Raw genomic sequence first — 17265 nt, forward strand, 5'->3', positions numbered from 1 at the left:
TGTGGCTCTCTGGTGTGATAAGAAAAGTTTTTCTGCCCTAGCTTTAAGGTTCTTGCGATGTGAGAATAGGGTGATTTAAATAGAAAGCGAGATTTTTATCTCTTCTACATTAATATTTTTATCACAGCTATAAAAAGGTCTTCAAGTAAACTGAAATATTCACTAGGTTGGTGATACAGCAGAGCTTAAATCCTGGCTTCTTTTTTTCGCAGTGTTCATCTTCTGGGGGTAAAACCCCAAAAGTGGATGCTAAAACCCAGGAACCATTTGGAGGAAGATTGCTCCAGGAGCACCCCCAAAACCAACACACAAAAACACAAAACTGAACGTGATGGTCAATGCAACTGACAGCAAAACAACAGGGTGCTAAAGGAGCAGCCTTTTCAAAAGGGTGAAAACAGAAATTACACTGTACCAAAGGGAGGGTGGCAGCCCCAGCATGATGATTTGCACTTTGTCCCCTGTCAGGGAACAACACGGGTCTGGGTGCTGGCAGCTCCTTGCAGCGGGCAGTGAACAAAGCACATGGCACTTCTGTGCAAAGGGCATCTGCCTCTGTCCCATGGCCTACAAATCAATTTAACGCCATGGCCCAGTGCCAAATCACATCAATTAGAGGACATCACTGACTGAAGTAGCTCAGGAGAACAGCTAATGAACTCTGGTATGGTGCAAGGGAATCTTGCCAAATATCTGCTTGGTCCTCCAAGTGAAGGGGCTGATGGAGCTGTGGATTTCGTGCAAGGATAGCAGTCCCAGGGCTGCAGATGCATTCCCAGAGCCAGGAGCCCCTCATGCTGGGGCTGGGGGCAGCAGGAGGGCAAGCTACGATTCTGACTTATGGAGCTGCCTGTAGGAGAGAGTCTGGGTGCACCACCTCCAAACATGGGTGTCAGGGCATGCTGACATTTAATATCACCCTTGGGGGAGTGTGCTGTGTGACCCCTTGGCCAGGCAGGAAGGAAGAGTGAATTTGGAATGAAGATTAATGAACAAACGTGACAGTGCATAAATCATTGCTAACGGGGCATGCTTGCTGAAATGGGATCTCTCCCGGGCAGCCTCAGCGTGCAACAATAACAGTCCCTTTCAAGAATGATGCTGGGAGGATCATCCTCAAACCAATTTAAATTTTTAGCTTAAGACATTCCACTGTTGGCAGAAGGGATGACCTGGGCAGAAAAACAGCTCCTTGTTTATATTAAAAAAAAAAAAAAGGAATTTTTTCTTCAGGGTCTGTTAGGTACTCCGAATTGAGCTAATAGACAGATACTTATTTTAATGCACTCTGACTTAGATGGCAAATGACCTTGAAGGACAACCACAAGCTGCCATATTCCCTCTTGGATTTGGAAATAACTCGTGTGATCCTTGATGCTAAAGCTGTGGCAGCCCCATATTTCATCTTGCCACGATGCCACCGTCCCATGGAAGCACGGAGGGGTTTTGTATGCTGGAAGGAAGGCTGTTTTTCTGAAAAACCCAGGAATAATCTCTATTGACAAGAGCTGATGGAGGTGTCAGGGCAGTACATTGCTATTCGTGGGTTTTGACCTTGATGCAAGTCATTTTGCAGCCAGGAAGGACTGCAGCATCAGTGCTTTTTGGGTACAGGAATATTTGTTGGAAACCATTAAATCCATTGTGCAAAGGCAGTGCAGCTACATCTTCCATCCCAGGGATACAAATCCCAGTTCCTGGTCAAAAACCTCTGTGGAATGGTGGGGACAGGCAGGAGGTGACAGGGTGTTCCCATAGCCCCCAGGTGCTTCCTAACTTGATTAAATCTGAGAAATCCCAGGCTTCCAGAAATTGATGTTTTCCTTCCCAGAACTCATACAGCTCTCTGAGCAGATTTTGGATGTGGGCTGGAGGAAGTCCAAAGCTTTGCTCAGGACAGAGCTCAGAGACATGGACCGCCTGCTGCATGGCCAGAGGCCAAAAGTCCAGCAGATGCTAAAAAAGGAAAGGAATGGTTTTTATGGCCAAGGTGAATTTTTTTTCACCTGCAGGATAAAGATGTGGGCTCATGGTGTTGGAGGCATCTCCCCTTTGAGGGAGGGCACCCACAAGGGGGAAACAGGTGGGTGGAGCAGGAGGGTGCTTCAACCTGGGGCCCTTGGTTCAGTGCTTACAATGCTTACATCTTGGATCAACACTTGCACCTGGTGCTGGGAGGAGTTTGTTTCTAAAGGGCCATTTAAAGTGGTTTGACCCTCCCTACAAAAAGCTTCCTCTCCAAGTATGGAAGCTTCTATTGCAATTGGATTTGAAGGTGGAGCTCTTTGCTTCTGGATTTTGTTGCTTTTAATTCAAGTCTGCTTTTGTTAGGTTTATTGTATAGCAGTTTCCAACAACAATGAATGAAGTAAAACTTTAAAACCAGAGCTCCTCTACTTCGTCACAGCGCTGAGATTGTCGCTCAAGTGGAGAAGAAAAAATTCCCCTGTGGATCTTCAGAGGTCTGGAGGAAAGGTAAACCCACCCCAGAGGGGTTTGAGGCCATGCGGTGTGGGATAGGCTCCTTCCCTGGGTGGGGGAAATGCTCTTTCAGAAGCTGTTTGGGGTTAAGGCAGTGACTTTGTTAGAAGGGATGCTGTTAGTAGGTGATATTTGCATCCACTTTCTTTCTAAGAGGCCATTTCTCAGGCTCAGGATTGCCACCTCTGCTCAAGGTGCCCACGCTGTCACTGCTGTGTGAGAAAGAGAGATAATTTCTGGGCTCTAAAGTTGATTGAAAGCTCCGGATATGTTTGGCTGTACGTGAGGGACATGCTGAAGGTACAGCCCTGTGCTGGGATTGGTCTGCAGATGGCTGCTGCTTGAAAAGCTCATTTGAGTTTTAAACTTGTTTTAACACCCTTCCTTTTCCTTATGGATTCAGCAATTTTAATACTTTCTGTTTGATTTTTGATTTCTCCCTGGACAAGTTGCAGTACAAAACAGGGAGCTTTGTAATTAAGCACATCACTCAACACTTCATAATGCTGTTGTGCACTGAGATGAACCCTGAGAGTAAATGCAACTAGAAGTCTTAAACTGTGCGTGGCCTTAAAAACACATCTGTGATCAGTGTTTTCCTCCTGGGTTACAAAAAGGAGCAGTGGCCAGAGGGTATCGACTGCTTTTAATGAAAGGAGTTTAAAAAGGAAAAGTGAACATGCAGAGTAATACAGATTGCAATAAGGCATTCCCATGGCTATGCTAAGGCATGGTTAAAATTGGGGATTCAGTATCCTCTATTTAGATCAGTTCATCTGGGCTGTGCAGAACCAGAAGGCAGCCATAGAGATTGGTGTAAAGGCCAGCAAGGCTGGGCCAGTGGGGTCAGGAGGAAAGGGTGGCCAGGGCTTGGATTTATGCCTGTGCATGGAGCTTTTATCCATTCAGGAGCTGCTCTGAGAGCAGCATGGTAACTCCAGCTGCTGCTTCTGGTGTAGGGAGCGGCTTGTCGCAATCTGTGCCTGCATTGGATCCTGGCGAGTAGTGAACTGCAACACACACAATTTCTTTCCATGTTGAAGCTGTTTATTGCATTAAGTAAATACATCTGCAGTAAGTTTGCATTATTTCCTCTGAGTGCAAGTGCCGGTAGTATGGCATAATGATTAAAAACAACAGAACTGGCAGAGGCACTTGTTACATGCAGCTGCAATTAGTGCTGAGCGATGCAGCCCCTACCAACCTTCCACTGCCCAGGAACGTGGCTCTGCCAACCAGACTCCCAGGAGATGGAGTAGCAAACATGTGCTGGGTGGCCAGGTCAACCCAGAATGCAAGCAAGGTGAAGCTTCTGCTTTCAGCTTGGTGTTTGGTATTGCTTTTAGTTAAAGTGGTGAGGCTGTGTTGGTAACCATTGGTGGAAGGCAGAAACTGGAATATACATATATACATTAGAAGTACAAAAAACAACCCCACCAGTGTTTAGGTAGTCATAGGAAAAGGTTTGATGTTGGGGAGGCTTTTTGCAAACAGAAAGTAAAATAAAATCTTAAAATGCTTTGTATAGATGAAAGGGGGGAGTGGGGGAAGATAGCCACAAATATTCTTGTGAGGTGAACCTATTTTCTTCCCCAGCATTTATAACCCTTTGCTCTCATACGCGCTTCCTTCCCCTGAGGGCTGTGTGCTGCTGTCCATGCCCAGCCAAAGGCACAGCACAGGGCTGACCCTGCTCCCTGGGAGTTCAGGTCTTAAACTTCAGAATATGCATAAATCCTTAGCTGAACAGGGGCTTACTGGTGGTGTGCAGCAAAGCCAAAGCATCCATATTCTCCTTGAGAGGACTATTGGCACCAGGAGTAGTGACGAGCACTTTTCTTGCTGTGTCAGTTCTGAATATAGTCAGGTAACCTGAAATACAGAAGTCTCTGTAGGCTGGAAATAGTTATTTTACTACTTCTTGCTTTGTATGTTCTGTAGCCCCACTGGTATCAAAATGGGATATGGAACTTAATGACTAAAAAAACAGGCTCTAAATGTCAGTGGATTGGAAGCAACGCCCTTTGAGCTGGGTTATTGGTTCCTATGGTGTGGATAGGCACGCACATGGATGAGATCAACATATTTGCTCAAGGAGTGTTGGACTTTAACATTCACACTTATAAAACTTCCATTACTAGTGGTTAATTAGGTAACAGAACCTGAAGCTGAACAGCAGGCTGGTGAGCAATCTGCAGTGGATAATTGAAGCAGTGGAGATCTCTTGGTAAAGAAGAGCAGGATTAAAGCTGATCCTCAAATCTCCCTTCTGAGTGGGCTCTCCTGCAACAGAGATTAGCTGCAATTGTGCAGTTGAGCCTAGGGCAAAAGGTGCATGCGAAGTTTCCATATACCTCATAGCCTGCTCTTCTGTAGTCAGTACTCCTTGGAACTCCATGGAATGGGCAATAAAATCAGGTGCCATCAGAATGATTCAGGATGTTCTGATCTCAGTAAACATAGAGTTCTGGACAAGCTCTCTATGGTGGAGATTTTCCCTTCCCTTTTCCCTTGCTGCACACTGAGGTTCAGACCTTCCTGTTTAGTTTTACGTGAAGAAGTTGTAAATCAGTATCTTACTTCCATGTCTTTATCTAAGGCTCTTCAAGAGCTTGTATAGTGATGTGATAGAGCTGAAACAGGGCAGGACAAGTTAATTGTATTGTACCAATTCTACATGTTTGAAGACTGAGACAGAAAGAGGGGACTAGTGTGCAATGACTAATTTGTTTGACTAATAGTCAAACAAATCTGTCAGGGTCCAGAATACCAATCTACAGAGTCTATATCCAGCCTACACAATTATGCCCTGGTTCCTTGCTCCAGCCTCTTTTTCCACCTTTTTTTATCCACTCTATGTTGTCCTATGGCAAGAATGTAGAAAACAAGATGGTGAGGAGAAGGAGAAAATGAAGTATCCTTTTTGCAGATCTGTGCTCTTAGGTCTCGTCTATTCATGACACTAGTGGTTGCAGTACCTACTCCTGATTGCTTCAGCAGCTCTTTACAATCCCTTAAGCTGTGTGTGTAGTCACTCAAGGCAGCTGCGGGCAAACCTTAGAACTTAAGAAATGGAGGATGTGGGAAACCTTTGATTACCACTCTTCAAAATGTAAATAATATAATTCCAGAGTTCCCTTTTTCGCTTCTTTCGTAATGGCATTCTTAATGCATTGAGTAAAGGAAATACATGGATAATCACCAAAAACATGGAGGAAGAGTTTTTTTTTTAAAAGGTACTTTGCTCGAGGTAGAATGCATGTTCTTGCTACTGTAACTTGGGTTAGCAAATTCAACTGACAAAGCTAGGAGTGTCTTTGCTTATTGTCTTTAACATCTATGTGCGATCCCTCTGAACTGTCTCTGAAAGAAGAGATTAATGAAGTTTTGTGTGGAGTCAGCCTTTGATAAATGTTGCAAGTTCTTTGTAGTTGAAGCCAGTGGTGTCCAAGCTCTGATCTGTGAACTGTGGCTACCAAGCTCGTTGCAAGAGATCTGGCTGATTGATGGACCTATGGCAGATGTCAATATATCTAGTTATCCATGAGTAGGATAGAGAAAGGCTGCGCTGCAGAGTCAACAGTAGCCCACAGCCCCCTTGGAAACTGCAGTTTGAGTGCTTCTGTATATTGATCACTAAAAATATGACAGCACTGTGGTGGGGAAGCATATGGACACTGCTTAATTCATTGAGAATAAATTTGCTGATAGCCATGGTGCTTTAGTGTTCCTTCTCCTGGGCTGACGACTGGACTTGTTGGTCTTTCCTGCCCTGATGATTTTATGATTCTACCTAACATTACCTGGGAAGACGCAACTGCAAAACTTTGCCTTTCTCTCGAGCACAAATATAATGACTCAGGAAGGTATTTGAAGCAATCTTGTGTTCAGGGAAGACTTTCTTATTGCTTTATCAAATTGCAATTTCTGACTAAAGCCCTGAATTTGTGGGAGACGTTGAGAGGGCAAACTGTGCTATAGCTGTAGGAAAAGTCTAGAGGATGTTGTGCTACTGAGTTATGTGATGACCATCTTCATTAAGATGAGGGTTGCTGCATAGTATTATTGTGCTTCCAGAATGGATTGCTGATGTCCTGGTGTATTGAGCAGTAATCATATGAGCTATTGGCTCTTAAATATATTGCCATCATCCTGCATATCTGAAAATGGCTGTTCCTGCTTGCTTTCCTGATAGGAAGAGTCCTCCTAGATTGCAGCATCTTATGGCTCTGTGTAGCCAAGCCCCTTCAGTCATCCAGGTGCTGCTCCTCCCATGTGGATGTGGGGATAGCACTGTAAGGGTCCATGATGACTTTTGCACAGCGAATTATCATCACAATCAAGAAAAGGCAGAGGAAGACAAAACATGCTAGTGTCAGTCCCTTGTCCACATCAACATATGCGGGCTCTGGGGTGGGTCCCTCCATGGCTCATGCTGCTCCTCATCGGGGTTTATGTTTGCTGCTAACATCATTGAGCACCTGCAAAACAAACAATGTCAGACAATGGGGAAACTCAGTGCAAGTGGGAACAGAAAATATATGATGTGTTCTCAGAGGGAAATCAACCTGCTGGAAATCTCATAGCTTGAGTAACAGGGGGCTATGAGCCAGAGAACCTTGACATTCTTTCTTCATTCATCTGTGTTTCTTGCTAAAATGTTAGACAATGGAAACAAACGTTAACAAAAGAGAAGGATGGTGCTTGTGCACTCCTCTATTTGGAATATCATCTTTTAAGAAATCCAGACACTGATCTTGTATCAGTATTCCCCAATCATAAATATATTTCCACTCCTCTGTTAGTGTGAAAGACCAGACAAATGGCAGAGCAGACTGTTTCTATCCCAATTTTCTTCTCTGTCCAAACATTTCCTGTCTCTTACTGGCACACAGCAAAGTGAAAATTATGCATACTCATTTTCCATAACATTTAATCCCTACTACTCATAGGTTCTGTAGGCAAGAGATGATTTTCAGGAGCAATGTTCTTTAAGTAGGTGTTTTATCACCCAGAAAGGTATGGGTGATTACGTGATTCCTACATGAATTATTTTACTTAATGCAGATGTCTGCACTGCTGAAGGTCTCTTCTGACCTTATCTGAATCCTTAAGCAAAATTACTTCAGCAGAGATTGACTCCTTACACAGATATGCTGCTGGATCCTTCATTGGCTGCTGCCCCGGATGGCTTTGGTGTGGCAGTGCTTAAGGAGAGGAGCTGACCTGGCTGACAGAGTGAGTGAGGGAAGTTTCTTGACATGGTCAAAGTGGGAGATGTAAGAATTGAGGGTTTCTTCTATGAAAGAGTAATAATGTTGAATGCCTCCTTAAAACAAGCAAATGTCTTTCACATGAAAGACAATAACCAGCTATGTTTCATTGGGAGTAGAGAAGACAAAGAGAAGATGTTAAACAACAGTGAAATTTGGGTATCAAATGGTGCAGCTGCTCTCTATAACTGCATCAGTGCAGTAAGGAGATCCCAGCCAGCTTTGCCCAGTTCCATGTGCAGGGAGCTGCTGCTGCTGGCAGGGCTCTTTCAGCAGCAGTTCACATCTGGCTGGAGCATTGTGTCCTTGCAGCACCTTGTGAGGACCCCAGCACTGAGCCCATCTGCCCCGAGAATTCTTCCCAGGGTGAAATGAGGACCCTTATTTAAAACAAATCACTGTACCTACTTTCATAATTTATTCCCTTTCAAGTTTTCCAATCTTACCACCTCCTAGATCCTACAGGACAAGGATAAATCAGCTGGGCTCTCTAGTCTATTTTAAGCACAAGAATGGCTGGTTTTTATTTTCAGAAAGCTTAGAAAATACTGCAACAGCCATTCCTGCAGCAGGGAGTTGGAAGAGAAGATGAACTGAATGAAACCAGGTAGCCACTGTATGTGTTTACCATCCTTAGGAGAGAAGAGCAAATACGGGCCAGCAAGATGATCACTGAGGAGTGGGGTAGGTTTGTGGTGCTCATCTGACCTGACCAGAGGTTTTTAGTCCTCAGAATACACCGTTACTTGTGCTAATTACTTGTGCTGCCCTGGAGAAGATTGTGCTGCTGCTCCAGAAGTCCCTGCCACCCTATTTGGCTCGAGCTGAGGTCTATGGCAGAAGTGAGCACCTATGGACATTACCTGTTATCCCACAGTGTGTTGTGGGGCTATGAGGAAGGGTGAATTCAGTTTGGAATGAAATTTTGGCAGCTTTTAATTTGGGAGTATGGGGGGGATTTTGATCCCTGTCTGATTAGGAGGCTTCATAGTTCCCTGCAGAGTCCCTAGTGCTGAGAAAATAGTACTGTGGATTTAATGCTGAAATAACAGTTTTGTAGAAGCTTGTATACCTATTTTGCTAGCCAAGAGATCTTACATTATAACTTAATTTGTTGAGCAGGAGTCAAGACTTTGTCAGCAAGGCTGAGTACTAAGTGTGGATGCTTTTGTGGAGTGGAACAAAAAAGCTGTTGTCAAAACTACTGATGTAGCCTCGTCCTTATCAGTACTCCTATCAAGGTAGGGATGGATTTGATTTTTCCCTCCTGACTTCCTGGCTGTGCTATTATTTCGCACTAAGTTAACCCCTGCGAATATCAGAACTACCAGGAAGTTTCCATCAGGATTGACCTTTTGAAAATCTGTATTTCCAATTAAGTATGCCGCCTCTTAAAATGTTAATAATTTACTCAGTAAGTGTTCTGAGATGTCATCGGAAAATCAAACCTCTCGAGTATCTCTTTTCAAATTCCATCACAGAATCTCATTACCTATGGAACTGAAGCTGGGTGATGTTTCTTGTGAAACACTGGAGCAGTGTCTTACCCCTACCAAAAAGGAAAGAGCATTTTGTGGGTGCGCCATCCCTGGAGGTGCTCAAGGCCAGGTTGGATGGGCGCTGGGCAGCTTGAGCTGATGGGAACTTCCAGCCCATGGAGGGGGTTGGAACTGGGTGATCTTTGAGGTCCCTTCCAACCCAGGTCATTCTGTGACTTTGTGAAAAGGATACTCTGGGCACCTAGAGATCAGAGTGAAAGCATATGGCATTCGAGCTGCAGTTCACATCTACAGTTCACAGCGTATTATGGTGACAGCTTGAATCTAATGTATTTTTTTCAGATTTAAATTGATATGTTTTGCAAAGCAGTCAATATTTTCCATGGGACAGAAGGATCTTTTTTTCCAGATTACTGTGTTCTTGAGGTTAGACCAATCACGTGTCTCCCTTCCTTCTGTTCTCCCCATAAACATAAGGTTCCTGCCATGTGACAGTTATTCTGCACTAAGTAATGGCAAACATATTTCTTGGGGCTGGGCCTGTCTGCTGGTACTCCTGTGCTCTTCCATCCCTCTAATATATAGAAAACTTATTCTGCTTATTTCCCAGCCCCCTGCCTCAGTTTTCATTTCCTTGATGATTCTGATGGTGTATGCGTGGGGAGAAAACAAAAAGTTGAGCAGAAATGATTATAAACGTTCATGCTTGACTGATCAGGTTTTCTCTGAATAGCTGAACTTTGGGAAACGACTTTTTGTGGGCTGTGAGCACTCAGCTGTAGAATAGAACCTTTTAAATTTATTTGGATTTGTTGAAAACCATTCAGTTTTTAGGTTTTTTTTTTTAAGCCATCAGATGAATGAGAGCATTTCCTGGTTCCAATTTATTAGGCTGCTTAGCAGCCTTATGAGTGCCTGCTCTTCTGTAAATCCCAGGTGTTTAATAACATCCCAGGTAAACTCTTGGTGGTGGCCATGGAATTGTCTGCTTCTTGTCTGACTGTTCTTGCCATCAGAAATCATTCCCGTGTGGTCTGTGGGCAGTGTGGCAGGGATGGAGAACTCATGTCCCTCAAGGAGAATTCACCCTGAGCCTTTGTTCTCAGCTCTATTGTTTCCCAGTGCTCTTTTCCTGGACTGCCACACATATTCATTTTTCTATGACTTTGTATATACCAGCAGACGAAGATGGGTTGGCATCCTCTGTTATGAGTGCTCTGCAACGCTTGTGCTGAGCAGGGTGGCTGAATTTCACCTTCATTCTTATCTAGGCACAGTGCTGTGAAAGATGCTTCCTTTTCCCCCAGAGCTGCAAATGTTGGCGCTGTCACTTTAAAGACAAAGTCATAATGCACATGGATTGCAGGGAGCTTGTCTAAACCAGTTTCTATGCTGGTTAATTCAGTTTCCACTCAACCCATAGAACGCATTTCAAAACACGAAAAAATCCTCTGCTCCTTTTCCAAAGTAACGTATGTGCAAAGGGAAGGGAAACAACGCTATTTCATACATGCAAGCAGATTCCTACCTTCCAGACCTGGGTAGGAAGCCTGTCACATCCCGGCATGGCAGCATCGTGGAGCTAAAATCCTCACTGTAGTCATATTTTAAAAGTTTTGTTGGTCAGCTTGGCTTTAACACCTTCAGGCTCCACTCAGGTTCGTGTCCACCCGGACCTGGAAGCAGTTCTTATCACTGCTGTGCTCTGGAGGGAAAAAAAAAAATTAATAATTGGCAATTGCTCATCAGGCAGGATGTGGGCGTTACAGTCGTTAAGCAGTAGGGATGCACTTCTCTGACAGCCTGAAGCAATTGGGTACAGTCAGAAACTCCCGAGAAGAACACCTGATCCAAAACGACAGCAGTGTTTGAGCCCGGAGTTAGGCTGTTTCTTTGAGCAAAACACACGCTTTTTATCAGTAAAAGATGAACCAGGTCTGACTGGTGCCTGTCTCTAGTTTTTCAGAATTTTTCTTTTTCTTTTTAAAAGGACAAAAAGTGAAGGGAAACATTTCAGCAGCTTCAAAATAACGTGGCTGATCCAACCTGATGTAGCAACACTTTGAAGGCTACTACTTCTGATTTTTCAGTCTAATCTGGGGTGCTATTCTTTTTTACATGCAGTAATTTCGACAGTTGGATGAGAAACCCATCTCACTGCTCACTTTTGTTAACTTACACGTTTCTTATTGCCTGGAGTGTGGGACAAAGAGGTCAACATTGGGATTCTGAAACACTTTCCCCCCACTGGAGCCAACCAAAGGGTCGAGAAACTTGATTCTTCTCCTGGGGGAGCTTGGTGCTCTGATGCTGACAGTCCTTGTTAGACCAGAGAATGAGGGTCTGGACCTGCTCTCAAGTATTTGTCACAGCAGCAACTGGAATGGATAGCCCTGATCTGCTCAGCAGCACCACTCGCCATCTTGCTGGTTGCTGAAAGCCTTGCTTCTGTTTGTTGCTGTAGAGGCAGTGGGACTTTGCCGTGGACCGTATGTGTCACACTAAGGTGTCTGTCAGCATGGGCCCAAATGGCAGCAGCTGCTCCAGGGAGCTCAGAGTTGAGATGTGAAGGCAATAGGTAGCTTGGGAAGGTAACAGCTGGAACTCAGCCATCCAGTGCTGTGAGCACCAGCATAGTGAGGTCAGTTAGCAGATGTGGTGCAGTGGGCATGGTGGTAATGAGTTAACAGCTGGACTAAATGATCTCAGTGGTCTTTTCCAACCTTAATGATTCTGTGATTCTGTAGTCACTGCAAAACTCCTTGCCTGTTTGTGAGGGGACACGTGGCAGGAGTTGGATGGTGCTCATCAAGTGACCAGAGGTGTGTGAAGATCAGCTGAAATGGAGAAGAAGGTGGGAAGAGCTGGTGAGAGGTTGTTGTGGTCCCTGAAAGAACAGAGCTGTGCATGTCTGGTGGGAAAGGGAGAGATTTAAAGGAAGAAGCAGGAGCTGATGTCTCATCTTTTTTGGAGAAAGAGAAAGATATTTATCCAAGCTGGAAGACAGGATGTTGTGGCAATTAAAATGGTGAGGCATTAAAATAGGGAGCTTGCCTGATTGCTTTCAGGATGCCTATGGAGGTGGCAACTCTGATTTGCTCCTATGGAAAAGCTTTAAGAGTTAGAATGTGAAGGCAGGAGAGAAGAATGAGCCAACACTGACCCCAAATCCCAAGTGACAGAAGCTGAAGCACTGTTTCAGGGATGTATTTGGTGTGTGTCAGATGAACTTGCCCTCAGTTTGAAGTTCAAATCTATAAAAGAGGAGTCTGGACACTTAATCATAGTCTAATGTTCTTAGCAATCTAGTTTCGATTAAACACTCGCTGCCTTGGAGCACAAAGTGAAATGTTGTAGATTGATATGGACAGATGAGGTTCTTTCTATATCCAGAGAGCAATAAGATAACCACTACCTTCATTTAAAAATTAATTGTCCTTTTATACTTACAGTTCCCTCAGCAGAAAATCAATACTTTATTTCAGTAACTCTGTCTTCCTACAAGCGTGATTTCTCCTGTCTACCTGTAGCACACAGACAGGATTAATCTATTTTATTTAATCCACTTGTTGGGTTTTTAACATTTATTTTAACTTTATTTGGTTTTGCGTGTGCATGATTTGTTCTTTTGCATACTTTAAATGCTGACTTTACACTTAGTTTTTGCAAACTTGTTCATTCAATCTATCCCACTCAGTTACGGTCAAGTGATAAATAATCTTCCCTCAATAAACTTGCTTTCAGCCAGTCATAAATTACTTGGTCAGTACGCCCTCTGAAAACTAAAGACATCGTTTGCGGTTGCCCAAAAAAGTCAAAACCAAATAAGCACATAAATCAATCAGAAGAAAGTGTTAAAAATTGCTGTTGTGTAAATGTTTCCTTCTGGCATAACCCTGTGGTAAGAATAACATTAATCATCGTTGAGAAAAAGATGCAACATGCACACAGAATAACTGAGCTGCTTATAACCCTAAATCAAATAATCATTTCTCACTTGAGGCGCGTATGGTCTTACTTGCAAGTCAGAGAAGAAGAGAAAAACAAAAGGTTGTGCTTGTGAGCTGTTGAGCTGAATGATGGGCAGTTGGCCTCTGGAGACAAAAGCGTCTCCAGTCCTCCGAAGTTCAAATTGCGTGGATGATCCTTGATTAAACTTTGCCGAAGTGAGATCCTGAGGACGTCTAGGAAGCTTTTTATGAGAGACTGGAAACTGTAGTTCAGAGATAAGAGTAGGGTAAAATGGGTGAATTGTTGACTGCTGAGCATGCTGGTGGGAAGAGCTAGGATGTGAGCAACATACACCAGCTGGAAGAAGGCAGATAAGCCAGGGCTGAGGTCCTTCTGTCAGCTGCTGTGTGCTGGAGAACTGGATCCCCAGTTTAAAGGGTTTTTCTGTATCTCACTGGTATTGCCTTTGGCTGGCCAGGCTCTGAGCAGTGTGTGAGCCACTTTGATCCTTTGAGAGATGATGCAAAACAATTCATGTGATATGTAACGTTTAGATGAGCTTGGAAAGCAGTGTCTATCTGCACCAAGACCATCCTTCATCCCATATGTCCTTTGATAAGGAGACTGAAGCTGCTTTTCCCATCACCCAGTGATACAGTGCACAGTCTGTGAATCCCCTCTAATCACAGTAAACAGCAAACAAAGGAGTCTTGGAGAAACAAATGGGTTTGGCCTTTAAGCCAAGGTTGTAAGGTCTGAGTAGATACTATGTGAACACAGTTTAATGTACTATGTACTGTTCAAACCTCATGCTGTTTAAATTCTACAGACAGAGACAAACACATCTGTTGTTCTTGTCAGTTATTTTATAGATTAAACTGGCTGCTACCCAGGAGAACCATAAGCAAAGCTCTGTGGAAATTTTTCACTGCAGCAAAGCTGACAAAGAGGAAAAAGGAAAAGCGTGTGACAATATTTTTACAAAAGCAAAAGATGCACTTCAAGGTAGAACAGGAACTCCTTTTCACATGACTGTTTCCTGGCGGTGATGTCCAGCATTCTCTAGCTTGCAGGGTATTTCTCAGACACATCCTTTGACCTTTCATCTTGAGAAGCTACAAATGCCTGCACTGGACTGAGACAGCATCAGTGTTTTGACATGGGGAGAAGTCTTGTGAATGACAGTACTCATCAGTCCAAAGGAATTATGTCTGCATTAAAAAGAGTATGGATTGGTTTTCTCAGGTGCTTCAGAAGTTTGAGGAGAGAAGGATTAAATAAATGTAAGCAGTAACAGAGCTCAAAGTCTGGAGTTCTGTCTTTGTGTCGGAGTTTGTGACCAAAGTCTCTGCCTGGGTCTTGTTCCTTTTCAGAACTGCTTAGTACACAGGGTTATAGAAGCACAGAATGCTTGGGTTGGTAGAGACCTTAAAATATCACTGAGTTCCAACCCCTGCCCTGGACTGGTTGCCCCCACTGCACCAGGCTGCCCAAGTTCCCATCCTACGGGGCCTTGGGCATCTCCAGATGACCTGAAGTGAGTGAGGGTCAGGGATGCACAGAGCTCTGTGCTATGGGAGGCATTGGGAAGCTCAATGCTGTCAGTCCTTCCAGCAGGAAGGTCAGACTTGTTGCAGCATGTTGGCCAATTCTGGTTGTAATTTGCCAGCAGAAGAAGTAGAAATATTGTTACTACTTTTTCCTTTGAGAGGTTTTTCCTGTTTCAGCTATTAGAATTGAGAGAATGAGCCCATTTTCAGAGATGCTGAGTGCCTGGAGTACCTTCTGGAATCAGTGTGAGCAAACAGTTCAACACTACAGAAAACCTTCCTGTTTTCAGACTCCCTTTTTGTGCAGATCCGTGCATGAATACTGCACAAAAGCTTTGTGATGAGAATCCAGCTGGCATCCAGATAAATTATGTTTTCAGCTGTTTCCCAGTGGGGATGAATTGCATTTTCCTTCAGAGGGGCCAGATGATTTCTATTATAAATGAACCAAAACCTTGAGGCAGGACATGCATTACATTTCCATGACAGCACTGGCAGGAGTGAAAGATCCTGATAAGAACTTAAGGGTAATTGAACTTTGGTCTCCAGCTCTGCAGGTACGTAACAAATAGAGCAGCTTCCCAATGCTACGTGTCACCAAGCGAGGCTGGGCAAAAGGATGAATGGCCCCATTGCTGAGAAGAGTGAGGATCAGCCAGGGTCCTCAGCCTGTACCAGCTGTGTATGGCCTCTGTTGTCCTTCGAATCAAATGCACCTAAGACTATTTTTTGGCACTAAGGGTGGCTGGCAATGGACAGCCCATCTAAACACCTTTAAACTTGCTTGAGGCTGATCAGGATGTTAGTGTGATTATACAGAGAAACAGCAAAGCAAACTTATGAATTTCTAGTATCTTTCAGTTGATACGTTTTGAGATGTGCCAGATGGATGGGAGTAAAATACAGTTTGTAATTAATCAAAGACAGAGAAATCGAAAATGATCTTTGAGAGTGGTAAAGCACTTAGTTATTTTTTGAATGTGCCTTGGTGTCAGGAGGTGGGCAGAATACTGGTTTAGTTCCCACTAATTCCCACTAGTTCCATCTGTTCTAAAATGGACTTTGAAGGCTGCCCAAGTGGTATGAAAGCCACACAATTACTCTCCTTTTCATCCCTAATTCTGGGCATTCTCCATTCTTCACCACCAACTCTGCAGCCCTCAGGCACCCAAAGCAATGGCTTTGTCTATAGCTTCATGCTTGGAGTTGCTGGGGGTGGTTGGTGCTATGTCACTCCCTCCTTTCCTATCATCTCAAACTGCAAACCAATCACATCCTGTGCCCTGTATTTTATCCTGTGTTTTTGCTTTTTTTTTTTTCTTTCTTCTTTTCTGCTTTTTTTTCCTGATTGTGCTCTCTAAATACACATGCAGTCATTCAATCAAATCAAGAAAGAGCCTCTCCTCAGCTGGTAACTCATAGACTATTCTGTAAAGCCTGTAGTCAGAGCCACTCTTTAATTAAGACTGTACCAAAGGAGCTTTGATTCCTGTCATGTATTACAGCCCGATGTTGTTTTCTTTGTCACTTCAGCAGGTTACTGGAAATGTAGCCCTTGATTAAAATGATTGTGTGTAATTACATTCCATCCCCACATCTTCAGCTACATCAGAATCTTGTCAGTGGGTCATTGGGAATCAGACTGCCAGAACCTTTGTACATGTTCAATTTATAAAAGGCTGTTTTTCTGGCATGGCATCAAACAGTCCTACACATCCAATAGCTTATTAATGCACCATTAGCCACAAGGAACACTTTCAAGCAAATATAATGTACAGGGAGAGATGAGGGCTTGCCTGAACTGACTCAGCAGTTTGAAGGTCTTTTCCTCTTTGCAGGGATCACACTGACTTCTGAACATGCTTGAATGTCTCATGACTAATAATGGTTTTCTGCTTCTGTACACCTTTTGTTATTTTGGTTTCTGATGGATTGAGATCATCAGAATTCAAAAGCAAGTCAGTGGGCTAAGAAATAGAGTTACAGAATCATTAAGGTTGGAAAAAACCACTCAGATCACCTAACCCATGCCTGTGACTACTCTAAACCATGTCCTTCAGTGCCACATCCCCACGGTCCTTGAACACCTCCAGGGGCAGTGACTCCACCACCTCCCTGTGCAACCTGTGCCAATGCATGACCGCTCTTTTGGAGAAGACTCTTTTTCTAATGTCTAATCTGAACCTTTCCTGCTGCTACTTAAAGCTATTACTTCTTGTCCTGGAATTATCTTTAAACTGCTTAAAGTGAGCAAAAAGACTATCAGCTGCTTTGAAAGAACCCAAAGATGGGGCTCTTCAGTTTGGGAAGGTGGCTGAGGAGGAATACGTTTGAGCTGTACCAGATCACAGATCTGGTGAGTGGGAAAATGGCTTAAAAAAAGAAAAGGTATAGTTTTCCCAAGGCCCTGGTCTTTGCTTTTAGGTTGTCTCTTTTTATATATGTTTCCACACAATAATGAGATTCCTCAAAAGCTTTTCATGCATGAAAGGAAGCTTAAATCACGCAGCT

General features: G+C 43.7%; 1 protein-coding gene and 1 long non-coding RNA gene across 3 annotated transcripts in view; one reads left to right on the forward strand and one right to left on the reverse strand.

Annotated features, from left to right (window-relative positions):
- The first annotated feature begins 2237 nt into the window (after positions 1–2237).
- LOC125698151 (uncharacterized) lies at positions 2238–15741 on the forward strand. 2 transcript variants are annotated; one of them, XR_007379088.1, is made up of 5 exons: positions 2238–2475; positions 7633–7719; positions 8288–8438; positions 8877–8995; positions 15304–15741. It is a non-coding gene; the product is annotated as an uncharacterized LOC125698151 (long non-coding RNA). The 2 variants fall into 2 exon arrangements; XR_007379089.1 differs by lacking the exon at positions 15304–15741 and adding an exon at positions 14066–14598.
- CTXND1 (cortexin domain containing 1) overlaps positions 5986–17265 on the reverse strand; it is a 30957-nt gene continuing 19677 nt past the window's right edge. The window contains exons 2-3 of the mRNA XM_048956096.1: positions 10782–10958; positions 5986–6962 (exon numbers count right to left, since the gene is read on the reverse strand). Coding sequence (XP_048812053.1) covers positions 6729–6908 — 180 coding nt within the window. The 5' untranslated portion in view covers positions 6909–6962; positions 10782–10958 and the 3' untranslated portion in view covers positions 5986–6728. The remainder of the gene's footprint in view (positions 6963–10781; positions 10959–17265) is intronic.

The sequence above is a fragment of the Lagopus muta genome, chromosome 10 (genome assembly GCF_023343835.1).
Source record: "Lagopus muta isolate bLagMut1 chromosome 10, bLagMut1 primary, whole genome shotgun sequence".
Taxonomy (NCBI): Eukaryota; Metazoa; Chordata; class Aves; order Galliformes; family Phasianidae; genus Lagopus; species Lagopus muta.